This window comes from Cebidichthys violaceus, unplaced genomic scaffold, assembly GCF_023349555.1.
Source record: "Cebidichthys violaceus isolate CVI_PGR_0920_01 unplaced genomic scaffold, fCebVio1.0.p SCAF_23, whole genome shotgun sequence".
Taxonomy (NCBI): Eukaryota; Metazoa; Chordata; class Actinopteri; order Perciformes; family Stichaeidae; genus Cebidichthys; species Cebidichthys violaceus.
Window position 1 is genome coordinate 3,757,939 of NW_027176406.1, and position 13,509 is coordinate 3,771,447.

At 43.0% G+C, this 13,509-nt stretch overlaps 1 protein-coding gene across 3 annotated transcripts in view; it reads left to right on the plus strand.

Annotated features, from left to right (window-relative positions):
* Positions 1-10,868, plus strand: part of cacnb1 (calcium channel, voltage-dependent, beta 1 subunit) — a 28,848-nt gene extending 17,980 nt beyond the window's left edge. For 2 of the 3 annotated variants that reach the window (XM_068718403.1, XM_068718404.1), the window contains 10 exons: positions 363-499; positions 871-938; positions 3,400-3,428; positions 5,402-5,482; positions 5,572-5,630; positions 5,742-5,851; positions 8,206-8,357; positions 8,507-8,602; positions 8,723-8,908; positions 10,268-10,868. In XM_068718403.1, coding sequence (XP_068574504.1) covers positions 363-499; positions 871-938; positions 3,400-3,428; positions 5,402-5,482; positions 5,572-5,630; positions 5,742-5,851; positions 8,206-8,357; positions 8,507-8,602; positions 8,723-8,908; positions 10,268-10,810 — 1,461 coding nt within the window. In that variant the 3' untranslated portion in view covers positions 10,811-10,868. Of the gene's footprint in view, positions 1-362; positions 500-870; positions 939-2,794; positions 2,956-3,399; positions 3,429-5,401; positions 5,483-5,571; positions 5,631-5,741; positions 5,852-8,205; positions 8,358-8,506; positions 8,603-8,722; positions 8,909-10,267 lie in introns of all 3 variants that reach the window. The other variant, XM_068718405.1, reaches the window with a different exon arrangement.
* The last annotated feature ends 2,641 nt before the right edge of the window (positions 10,869-13,509 follow it).

Here is a 13,509-nt window from a genome sequence, read left to right on the forward strand (position 1 = left end):
CCTAAACTCTAAAGGTTAATCATTTGATGGTCTTGGGGGGAAAAGACCAAAAGTGGCAGTGATGGTGGGTGGGAAGCCACTGAGGGATCATGTTTTATGCATGATCCCTGTCTCAATCTGTCAAAACCCTATTCAGACTTTAGCAACAAGCTTCTAAAAGTGTAACTATGGTATGGAAATAGCGTTTGGAACTATGTCTAAAACCTTAATGCCATCAAATGCAATTAAATATATATTATATTTAATATACATATGTATATGTTTGGATGCTTTCATTGAACACATAAGTGTTAAATGGTGATGTGTGTGTGAGCAGGAAAATGCCAGTATATCATTGGTTACGGATGCCTGTGTGTATGCAGAAATACAACAATGACTGGTGGATCGGACGTCTGGTGAAGGAGGGCTGTGAGGTGGGCTTCATCCCCAGCCCAGTCAAACTGGAGAACACCCGTCTGCTGCAGGAGCAGAAGATGAGGCAAAACCGACTCAGCTCCAGGTAACCATGAAAAACCCTCAGCAGCTACAGTACCACCATCACAGCTTTTTCTAACAGGGATTTGATACACAATTTGCAGTGCAAGCGCTCCTAATACTGCTTTTTTCACTTTTTTTAGTTATTAGTTTTTCCTCTACCTGCTACCAAAAGCTCACACAGCACCTTGTCTTCTGAAAAATATGACGATCAGTGTCCTCTTGCAGGAAGAAACCTAACAATTGCTTACTTGTATCATACAGTATAAGTAAAATCTGTTTAAAATTTTATTTTTCTTATAAAAATCTGACGATGATGAGTACTATGCACTCAGTAATGTGAAGCTACCATTATTGTCTGTCTTTCACCACGCAATCCGTTTTTTCCCATTTCAGTAAATCTGGAGGAAGCTCCAGTTTGGATGTTGCCACGGGAACCCGCAGGCCCACCCCACCTGGCACAGGTGAGGTCAGGGGATCTCCCTGTCAGCTGGCAAAATCGTGACTGTTTTTGCGTGTTTTTGTGGGTGTTGGTGCAATCCTGGCAGAGCGAGAAAGAGATGAGACAGGCGGCTGATATTTAGATGAAGATTTTAATTGGCTAGTTAGTCAGGCATGATGATGAATCACGGCGCGCCTCTGTGGGTTGCTGCGGGAAGTGAGTGAGGTCTTAGGTCTGTCATTTGCACACAGGGCGGGACCGAAATAGAGCTGCGAATGGACCGCACTCACCAAACTTGACAAGTATGTCTGGCTTGTGTGTGTGTGTGTGTGTGCGTGCATCGCCCATTTGCTGAGACGACACAGAGCTGCTTCTCGATATCCAGAGAGACAGCAGGAGAGATGGAAGTGCAAACATGGGGAAAATATTCTGATTGAACGTTTTTTGTTTATCAAATAGAGCCACTGAGCTCAATACTTGTAGAATAGAAACCACATCTGTCTAATACACCCAGTACATCCTCCAGTAAATGGCCGATCTGACTTGAAGGGTCATTTCAAAACATAAATATACGTTATTCCTATGGTCTAAGGCAGTCCAAAAATATTGGTTAACATGAGTTGAAAAAGATGTTATAGATGACACTGAATGGTGAATATAGGCACATTTTCAGTTTCACAACTGAGAAATCTACAATAGAATTCAGCTCATTTGGGTATAACAAAGAAAATTTACATTCTTGGGGTCCACAAAGTCAGCCTACTATTTATTGTCTATGGAGCAGCTCCAGGCATTATACTTGATGCCAAGCTAGTTTGATACTTACTGACAGAGCCGCTCTTGTTCATAAATGTTGATTGCGCTTACCTAGGCCATGGAAATAAGATACTGTAATTCTTAATTTAGGGGGTGTTCCCCTTTAAAGCAAAAGTTTGATATATTGAGAAATACCCTTATTTGTCTCCTAGGAAAATAATTAGATGATCAATGTCACTTTCATAACCTGTCTTAATAGTTTAGCTCGGACAGGGGGAAACTCCTGGTTCTGTTCAAAGGGAACAAAATCTACCCATCGGCACCTCTGAAGCTCACTAATTAAAACACCACATCTTGCTTGTTTAATCAGTAGAAAAACCAAAGTGTATGTATGTATGTATGTATGAGATATAACCCATCAATAAATTAGCTTTGGGGGTGCCAGTGGGCAGATTTTGTTACTGTTTGACAATGTTTTCAGTCTTTGTGCTAAGCTAAGACAGCCAGCTGTAGCCTCATATATATGTCAGACCGATTGGTGGTATCGATCTTGTCATCTCTCAACTCCAGGTAAGAAAGGGAAAAGCTATTTACCCCCGCAGGCCTTGTCTGCCCCCCCCATACATCACCAACAATAATCCCAACAAGAACTTAATTCGAAACCGCAGCTTCCCTCTCAGCTTGATTCCTCCTTTTCTATCTACTACTTTCCTCCAGTTTCCTCTGCAGCTCCTTTACACATCTACACTTCAAGTTTTGTCACTTTCTCACACACTGAACCCACTCTCTGTTCATGTTGTTATACCCCACATCTGTGCCGTCCTCCATGATAATTTGGTGTGTTCTTTTTTTTTTTTAAACTCTTGTCAATGTTGTTTCCAGTTTAAATCCTACAATGCCACCTTTTTTTGATCTCAGTAAATGCCATCTTTTGCAATGTCCTCCATGCCTCTTTCTGGATGCTTCTCACATTCGTACTTCTATTTACTCTTTCCCTGTTGCTTTTGCTCTTCTATTATTTACTCTTCTCTCATCCTCTTTTACTTTGCCTTGTCTTTCCCTTCCTTTTCTTCTTCCTTGTCTGTCCCTATCTCTGCACCGCTCGCCCTTACCCCTCATCAGCTCACGTGGACATGTCCAATGTGTCCTTTGACGTTGACCCACTCGACCTGGATGCTGAGGAGCCCCCTGAGTCCCAGGGTGACCCTCGCTCCACCAAGGGCACGTCAGGCAGCGTAACATCCCCTCAGGCCAACGCCCACCGACTGCCCTTCTTTAAGAAGGTAACATTAGGGGCCCACGATAACTCGCTTACCTCGCCCGCCTCCCTCCCGCATTTGTCCCTTACTCGTCCAAGATGTGCTCAGGTCTAATCTCCTCTTCCCCGCTCACTAACCGCTCACAACTGAACTGTCCCTGCCGCTACTGTAGTTCCTGAATCTAACACTGTTTGGCCCCTCAGGCTCCGGTCACGACGGTTACTCTGTGGTTTGTTTCTGTGCTTGACAGCTGGGAGAGGCCTTGAACTAACCAATGCACTCTGAAATGGCGGCTGCAGCATATGAGTTTTGATCTGTTTTTAAAGTGAAGTGGTGGCAGTCAGTGTAAACTCTGTTTTAATCAACAGCTCCTCTCCCCACTAACCCTAACCTGTCAATAACCAAATGTGCTCTTGTGTTTTGTGTTTTTTTTGTCTCTTCTGGCTTTTGTGTGGAATGATACTGTAGGTGGCCCAGCTAAACAGAAACAGAAGTCGGTGAGTGTGGTTTGTTCTCAAAGCTAACCCCTAACATTTCAACTTCTTACACCTCATCCTCTGTTGTCTCACATGCTCCTTCTTGTGGTGGTAAGAAACCAGTCCACAGAATATTTTCCTAGCACCGTTTAATGCTTCCAAGGACGCATTAAAGCATAAAATATTCACAGGATCATTTGTAAATCATGGTGACGCCTCTGTCATTTCCCCAGAGCTCGTATCACAGCTGTCAGTGTGCAGGTGCAGATCCATTCCAGACCCTGTTAGTCAGAGTGTAACAGTAACTCATCCTGACTCGCTTTCATTGCCATTTATGACGGCTAATTTGAGTCACAGTAGCCCACAATCAGCTGTTTTTAGGTTTTTCAGCACAATTTCAATCACACGTTAAGGCTGCAGGATAAATGTGAATAACAATATCTCAACATTAGCATTTTCTAATAATGTGATTCCATCGAGGGAAAATAAACTGTAGTATTGGATATGGTCAAAATTTGTACAGATAAAATGTTTACAACTTTATCTAGATACTTTATAATCACAAAATAAAAAGTAAAACTCCTGTTCACACCATTGAGTCAAATGTTTTTTCATGTTTATCTGACTGAAGAGCCCATAATGTCCAAGTAATATATACTGTAAGTTTTTAACTATCGATATCTCTTTTTTAGGAAATAAAATATCTTTTGTTTGCTGTAAACATGGCAACTGTAGTTGTAGTATTTCAGATTGTTCAGAGCGACAATAAACTGTAATATTGGACTATTATCCAGATCTGTATTAGGCACACCATCCTGCCTGTTACTCACCACACTAAACTGTGCACTGTGCTCATGTTATTCAAAACCAATGAGCACTTTTATGTTGTGTTTGGTGCTCCAGCTCTGCCCCTTTAGACACAAGAGCCATTTGGAAACTTTTAAAAAATATATTTTTAGCTTCTGTGAATACAAATGAGGTGAAATGAGCCTCCGTTGCTCTGCTTTATGTAATGTAATGGAGCGGGGCACTCCAGCACTATCCCCTGCTTGAAGAGCTGCACAGCACACACGGAGGAGGGGACGTGCTTGAAATACAGATCTAAAAAAAAATACATCCAATTTGAATCTTCACAAGGTATATAGGACATGTGACTGTTTCCCCCTCAATCTCATTGAAAAACAGGCTGTGTCTAAAGAGCACAAAGGCTTATGGAATCCTTATAGATGAATCATTCCTTTCATGATTCATAATGTACAAATACGCTTGAAGTTCAGGCACAGCAATATGGGTCGTGTTTGTGTGTGGGTGTTGTATATAAAGCTCTGTGATTTTTGACGTAAATGACTTAAAAAAGCCACAGACTACTGTATGTACATGCTCTATACCTTCTGAAAGATTTCTGAAAATAGGACAAAGACAATAAATAATGGAGGCAATCGCTCTGTGTACATGGGTAAGTTAAAGCTGTGACAGAGATGCGTGCATTGAAAACGTATTATTGTAGATTTCTATCCTAAATAGCTAAAACTGGACTTAAGGAATTTCTTAAAATAATAAAGTTGAAGCACAAAAGTGCATTCTTAACATGAAAATCACAATTCAGCAAATACTGGCAGTAATAACTTGAGTGCAGATGCAGAACAAAAGAGAAATGTGTGAAGTATGACGCCTTTTTTAGAGCAGCAGCTGACACCCTAGCGTCTGGTTTAATTATGGACACTTTAATTATGTGAGACTGCAGACCAAGAAATAGAGTGCCATTCAGTGGGAAATTGATCTCTTTCTCCGAACATTCATAGGCAGTCAATAAAACGACTGGACTCCAGCGTCTGAAACTCACCATCCATCAATCTGCCCGCTCACAGTTTTGGGTTGATTTATGCGTGTCTGTACATCGATGTGGGCTTTGTGGAACTGCTCTGAGAGTACAGTCAGACGCAACATGACTGCTTCACTGACCCCAACGTTGGTGCTGTCTCTTTCTGGCCCAGATGGAGCATGTTCCCCCCTATGACGTGGTTCCCTCCATGAGACCCATCATCCTAGTCGGGCCGTCACTCAAAGGATATGAGGTAACGAGGAAAACTCGCAACATGTGCTTTTTTTACATCTAATTTCACTTCCATAGTTTGTTGTCTTACGCCTGGTGTTTCGTCTTCAGGTGACAGACATGATGCAGAAAGCGCTCTTTGACTTTCTGAAACACAAGTTTGAGGGCAGGTAAGAAGGAGATCCTCTGCTCTTCACAGCCATTATGCACTGTAGGCTGTGCTTTAACTGGTTTCTGTTTTCTTACCCGGTAACGACTGGTGCGCTGGATATCCGTTTCAGGATATCCATCACACGGGTGACAGCGGACATCTCCCTGGCCAAACGTTCAGTCCTCAACAACCCCAGCAAACACACCATAATTGAGCGCTCGAGTACCCGCTCCAGCCTGGGTAAGACAACATACAGCCGCTTCAGATCCGCACAAACCACAACCAAAGAAAACTGCCATTAAGTCTCCAGTTAAGACAATAATGACTCTTATTTTGTTATTGGACAGACAAAGTACAGCATAAATACAATATAGCAGTAAAGAGCAAGCCAATGGAAAGCATTTTGTTCATCACATCATGTTGCTAAACATCCATTTAAATACGTTTCACTATATGTGTTTCATATCTTTATTGCTTTGTGTGTTTAGATAAATAGATAGATTTTACATGGGATTTGTTGACGATAAGGAAAATATAGAATATGATCAGATCTATTAATTAATGTCCTTTTTTAAAGGTAGTTTGGTTTGCAGGTTAAAAGACACATTTGAAATTCCACACATACAAAACATATTTACACATAAAAACAAAATGTGAAACAGTAAAAGGGTGTTTTTGTGATGCTGCAGGAGTTAAGACAATGAAGAAAAATATCGACAAACGTGGATTTTTTGTAGTTTGAGCATACTCCTGGTGATAACTCATGATTTAGCTCCATGAATTGAATGTAATGAGGGCTGCCTGGCTTTTTGTGCCTCCACGCCGGCAACAGCTGTGACTGGACGAACTATGTTTTCAGGTTGCCTTGTGATCGTGATATCTCAGGTGGAGGGAATTTCTTCATATTTGACACAAACGTCCACCTGGATTCCAGGATGAACTGAAACACATTTTGGGCCATAACTCATGAATTCAGTGTGAAACAGGACAAAATGATGAAGTGATGACATCTTGGACAGACATGGATGTAAACTGCAACATGACATGGTTGGCAGAGGCATAGTTGGATACAGAATTGCACAATATATTTTGACATACTCTAGTTCCGTGTTAGAGAACATGTAGGTAGGTCATGCAAAGAAAGTGTGAAGTATTTTTTTCCCCTTTTTATAGTCTGATCTGGCCTCCTCTCTCTTTCTTCATCCTGTCTTTTCTGCCCTTCAACCACACATCCTTCCTTCTCTCCCACCTCCCATCTTCTTCTTCTTCTTCCACTCTTTATTGATTCAGACGTACTGGGTATGTATGCTCTCCTTGCAACCAAACAATGAAGCCTCTCTCCTTCTTCACCCTCCCCTTTCTCTCCTCACTATATTCATCATCTGCTCATACATCGTTTGTCTGCCCGTCTGCTTGCCTGTCAGTTTCTCTGTTCCTCATGCTTCCGTGTGACAGCATGTAGTCTCTCACAAAAAGAAAGGAATTACGAAATCAAAGCCGAAAGAGATCTGTGGGAGGGCGGCTGGTGTCTGCTCTAAACTATGAGCGCGAATGAGCAGAGATTTTTTGTGACCTACGTATAATGCTATCCATATACTGTATGTGTGCAATCATTCCCAAGGATAGCCTTTTATAGAAGCTGGACCTCGCCTCATCCACTCTGGGAGCAAGTTTCTCTCTGCAGCCAAATTCAAATTTGCAAAAAGTCCAAGTCTTTGTTGAGGTTAATGGAAACCTTACAAGCTATTTCTTTTATATGAGTTAAAGTTCATGTTTCTTATTACTCTGCAGAGCACTCTCCTGATTTTGCCTCCAGCTTTAATTCTCAGCCCTCTGGAGGCTGCTGAAATGTGTGCAGGCCCCGTCTGTCCAAAGATTGCCTTGCCCCCGTTATCTCTCTCTGCCGCTGGGCTGGCAGCGCGCACAGCTCAGAGGCGCTGAGGTTTGACCAGACAGGCGAGGAACAGTCTGGTTTCCGGTCTTAATCTCTCTCCTTACACGTCAACAGGCTGATGAATACAGGGGGAGACTGTTCAAAATGTTAAATAACAAGCTCTTATAGGCTGTAGTTGAGGAACAATGAAAACAAAACAACCAAGCAGTCCACAGATTTGAGTGCTTCACCTGATAATAATAATCACTGCTGTGCCCATTAGCGCTAACAACAACTAATGTTCTACCTAATTTGTTTTAAAAGGGGTTTTATTTACATGGTGAGAAATTGTGCTCTTATTATTTGTGATTACAAGTGCAACAGGCATCTCATTCTTAAGTGCCTCCCTCCTTTACAATAAAAAAGGTCAGATGCACATGAGGAAATTGTAAATGTTGGGAGGTGGCAACAGAATGAGGATGCTGCACTGCTCCATTTAGCTGTGTATAAATGGAACTTTAACTGTGATCCAATCTAATTCATACGCTTTTGAACAGGTTTTTTGTTTTTTTCTAAAATCTTAATCATGCATGATAGAGTACAAACATCTTGGTTATGTACTCATGGCTGATACACAGTGCTGCATCTTCTCAAAGAGAGAGGTAGTTTACGCAATCGTTTTGCTGTATTTATGTGTCTTATCTGTGTCCCGGGCATTCAGCGGAGGTGCAGAGTGAGATTGAGCGTATCTTTGAGCTGGCACGTACCCTCCAGCTGGTCGCTCTGGATGCAGACACCATCAACCACCCCTCTCAGCTGGCTAAGACCTCCCTGGCTCCCATCATTGTCTATATCAAAATAGCCTCACCTAAGGTATGGCAACAGATGACAGATGATTTATTTATTTTTTAGCAATTAGCAATGTACTAATGGTCTGTAATGCGTTCCCTGGATTAAAATTGCCTGCCTACCCTTACATGCAGCATAGTTCCAGAAGACAAAGTGTTGTTGTGTCCGTGCAGGTCCTCCAGAGGCTCATCAAATCTAGGGGGAAGTCCCAGGCTAAACACTTAAATGTGCAGATGGTGGCAGCAGACAAGTTGGCCCAGTGCCCACCGGTGAGTTTTGCTTTGTGACTTTACTGATAAAAGATCTAAAACTTTATTGAACTTCTGAAAAACAAGCACATCAATTTTGGTTCTGTAAAACCACCAAATCGTAATTTTTCTTCTGTGCAGGAATTGTTTGACATCATCCTGGACGAGAACCAGCTGGAGGATGCTTGCGAACACCTGGCCGACTACCTGGAGGCGTACTGGAAGGCGACACACCCCCCGAGCAGCAATCCTCCCAACCCGCTGCTCAACCGTACCATGGCTACGGCAGCCTTGGCCGCCTCCCCCGAGCCCGTCTCCAACCTGCAGGTACAGGTGCTCACCTCCCTGCGCAGAAATATGGATATGTGGCCTGACATGGAAAGTGCTGTAGCCAATGAGGGGAAAGAGGAAGAACATGCTCTCTGAAGTCCAACAGAAAGACGGGCGGGGACTCCGACAACTCAACCTTGACCCAGCAGCCTGCTCTCTTTACACTGAAGGAAAAGTGCATTGAAACCCTGTTTATGCTGTATATAGAAACACATTCACACAAGTGCACCGGACACATTAATGAGCCAACATTGACACACATGAACAGCTAGCTTTTAGAGCACCCACAAGAAAGATTAGGTCGTCTGTTTGCTTCGCCGCACTGTTTAAACTGTGAGAGCAGCTCAACTCAAACCACACTGGACTTAAGGAGCAACCCATAAGGCACCTCTCGCTGCAATCAAGAGTAAAATGATATCTGCTGGCCCCACAACCCCACCCCCACCCTGCCCTCTTTAGCTCGGTGGCCTCCTTTCTCCTGCACTTTTTATTTCTTCTTGGGAGGCTGAATCCAGTTTGCTGTCCTCCTCCGTGTTGCCATGGTACTGCCCCTGAAAACAGCAAGTCATGTCCGCCTCTTCAAACACAACTGCTTAGTTTGGTGGAGGCTGTTGCTAACACTGTCTACTTTAAACTTTTTTTATAATCATTTTAACAGCAAAGTACTAATCAGCTGTGTCTCTATTCATAAGTTACTAGTGGCTACACATCAGTTATGATGAGTGGCACACCGTCAAAGCTTTTTCTGTCACAGGAGCCACAATATTGCACCAAATGGCTGGAAACATGTTTTATATCTCCTTCTACCTTTTTATTGAGACTATCATTATAGAGGTGGCAACACAAATAGTCAGAGAACAACAAGAATCTAAGAGCCAATTGCACTTCGGATCTGTTGGTATTTCCTGATTTACGGTTCAATTAATTACGTAATCGTATAATAGTCATATTGACATTTCTGCTTTTTTTTCCTGCCATGAGGTCAATCTGCCAGAAGGTGGCACTGTTGTAACGTTAGATTGAGTCTGCTTGTTGAATAACTTCTCTGATGTGTTGGTGTTTGCTGGTAGGTATCATGATTTTAAAAACAGTTAGTAGAACTAATCTGTTTGACTAATTGAATTATTGCTGTGTGCGCGCGTGCATGTATGTTTATAAATGGATTGTCAGTCATGAACACTTAATGTTTTTCAAAACCACAGGTCCTTCAGCTGGAACATCTGTCTGATGTTGTGGTTCTGTGTTGTATGCCCTGCCTCGTTCTAACCCCGCTGACTAACCACTGACAGTTTGGTTTTGCTCTGCTGTTTGTGTCTCTGCATGGTCGCTGTGTGGCATGGCTGTGGCTGGCTGCAGGGGCCGTACCTGGTGCACGGTGAGCAGAAGCGGGAAGGGCCTCTGAAAGAGTGCGGGGGGAGCGGCACCCTGCATGACTATCAGACAGACATGGAAGGAAAACCTCAGCAGCAGCAGCAGCAGCAGCAAGCATACCTGCGCTCCTCTCGTGGCCAGCTAAGGGGAGGAAGCGGCCGGGGGCTGTCTAGGCAAGACACCTTTGACTCTGAGACCCAAGGCAGCCGGGACTCTGCGTACACTGAGGCTGGCGACTCCTGCATGGACATTGAGACTGACCCCTACGAAGAGCCCGAGCCATACCGAGGCGGCGGGGGCAGCCGCCTCCACCTGGCTCAGCATCACGGCAGACAGGCGTCCTGGGAAGATGAAGGTGCCGAGCCGGACCAGGAAAACCTGAACCACCCTACGATGCCGAGCCAGACGCAGCCGCACGGTCGCACCAAGCTGAGGGAGCGTTACTGCCAGGACCCTGTGGACACCGGGGCCAACATGAGCCGCAACAAGAACCAGGACGACTGGGGGAGGGACGTCTACATCCGCTGAACACGCATCTTAGCACAGAGGCAAGGAAGCTACTGGACAGACAGAGAGATGAAGGGGAGGGAGGGAGGTGGGGGGGGGGGGGGGGGGGTGACGTTCAGGTTTTGGGGTTCAGAAGGAACTGAAGTGTGGGTTTGGGGCCATGCCAGTCAGGCTAACAAGTGAATCTGTTTACATCCCAGTACAATGTAAAGAAAAACATCAACTGCCAGATGCCATTCTCGTCAACTTCTTGCAATTCAATTTAGTTATGTTTAGAAAAAATACTATTGGTCTGTTTTTTGTTTCTTTTGTTAATACTGCATGAATATCACAGATTTCTATACTGACAGCACGAGGACAGTAATTGTTACGATTGTAAATCTCTGATTGTGATCTGTATGACTCAAGCTCTCCTTCAGTTGTAGAGTGTGAAGGCCGGTAGAGCCATCGTCTGTCCTGTCTGTCCTCTGCAGTCTTAAACAGGGTCTAATGTCACCGTCCCCATGTACAGTGTCAGGGTTTCTCTTTACCTTAATCTCACTCAGTGCTCTTGGATTTCTCCCGTACCAGATCCAGAAGTTATGAGTGTCTCGCCTCCACATTCTTATCACCCAAACCTTAAAAAAAAAAGCTGGTGGAGAAGTTTTAACACAACGATTTATCGATGTTGCTACACTCATGTAAGCTTGATGACAACAAAGAGTACACTCCAAAGACGTTTACTTCTTCCCTGACCTGGTTCAGCCACTGTACCCGACTACACGTCTGACCCAGTCCTCCCGTTTTTCTGTTTTCCTCTTCCTTGTGGGCGCCTGCAGTAATCATTTGTTCCCCGTTTTTTTTCTTCTTTTTCTAACGTGGTGGAGATTCAAAGCAGCACCGCAGTTGTAGTTGTGTGAATGAAGTGTCCTGCCTTAGTCACTCGCAACCTAAAACACCTTTATTTCAAGAAAACTCCAATCACAAGTGCCGGAATGTCTTGCCAAGCCATGTCCACCACTGCCACGGTGGGATGTCTTAACTCTTGTTCCACTCGTTTTCATAGCATGTGTCTCTTGGTGTCTCGTGGCTACTCTGCACCGTAGCCCATGCTGTCGCTCCAGCACGTAGCTCATGTCGTTTTTCTTTGCACCAGCTTCGTTGTCTGTTTTTCAGGGCTAATGGTTATATAAAAAGTACTTGTGTGTGTGTGTGTGTGTGTGTGTGTGTGTGTGTGTGTGTGTGTGTGTGTGTGTGTGTGTGTGTGTGTGTGTGCGTGCGTGTGGTCAATCACTCCCAACTTCCACCCAAACAGCTAGCTTGTCTGATATTAAATACCACTCTCTTCTTACACTTGATTTCTGACTGAATTGGTGTTGTTTTTTCCTGTGGACATTTGCAATTTTTATTTAAAAGGTTTCTTGTGAGGTAGTGAGAGGAGTATCAAGTGGGGTGGGGGGGGTTAGGATCAGCTGTGGTCATTACTCAGTTATCTATAATGGAGAATCCATGAATGTCTTTGGTGGGCTGCTTTTGCCTGCCCGTCTTCAGTTGAATAAATTAATATTAAATAATGTTATTGTTGCGTTATCGCAATTGTTAAAAATATGAACTAACATGTATCATTGGTGCCTGATTGTAGCTACATTTTGCTTTTTCTGCCTTTCATTTTTAATCTGTGGATAAATTCGTATTTTAATTAAAAATTGAATCAAAGAATGCTATTGTGTCACTTAATTAATGCGCTGATATGTGAAGAGAGATTTCAAAGATGCAAAACCTGTACGTGTTCATCTTGATATTTATTAGAGGTGTTACCTTTTATGTCTCTTGAGGAGATTTAATACAATGGAGTGAGCAATTTCAATCATTTATTGCTTCAACGGATGTCACATAATTACACAACACCTAATATTACCCTGCCTGTAGAACCTGTCTGGATGCTATTTGACCTAAACAAAGGCCACATTGTTGGCTTCCGTTTAAGCATGCAAGAAATGGTAATGGAGAAGAAAGTGTCCTAGTGCAGCATCGACACTTTATTGTTTCTTCATCTACTAAACACTCCTCTCTAATTGCAGGACATTTGATCACACCTGCTAAGTCTTTCAGTCATGGAGGAAACACAATAAGAAAAAGATTTAAGTTAAAGTGCAGCTGCATCCAGGATGTGGTTTATATTTCTCCTATTCATTGTTTTTATCATCTCATCAACTGCAGTGGAGGACGTGTCACACATGAGGACATGGTTTCCGTCTGAAACCTAACCGTGAGCATCAGAGTTATTGAACAAGGTGAGAAGTCAAGAGCTCAGTGTGCAGAGAGTACTGAAATATACCAGATAAGCTCCAACTGTTCAGTTGTGGAATAGGTATCCAGCTAATGTTATCTACTTTGTATACTGTTGGGCAGTTTAGTCCATGAACAAATCTTTAACAGATATATCATTTAGAGACTGCTTGTTTATTAGATATAGTGTTAAATAAATTAATTTTACAGGGGCAAAAATATGACAGTAAAACCTTCAAACTCCAGCAAAATAACAATTAAAATATATATATTATTATTACATATATATTATATTATCTATTTATTATTTTGAATACAGTGGGTAACGTCGGAAATAAATGACAGAGTTGGAAATCCCAGGAGATTCCTCTTCATACCCAGTTTTGCTTTCTGTTGGCTCATAATAAAGTCGCTGTGCTACAGAGGAACATACAGAACATAGTGTTACTTCT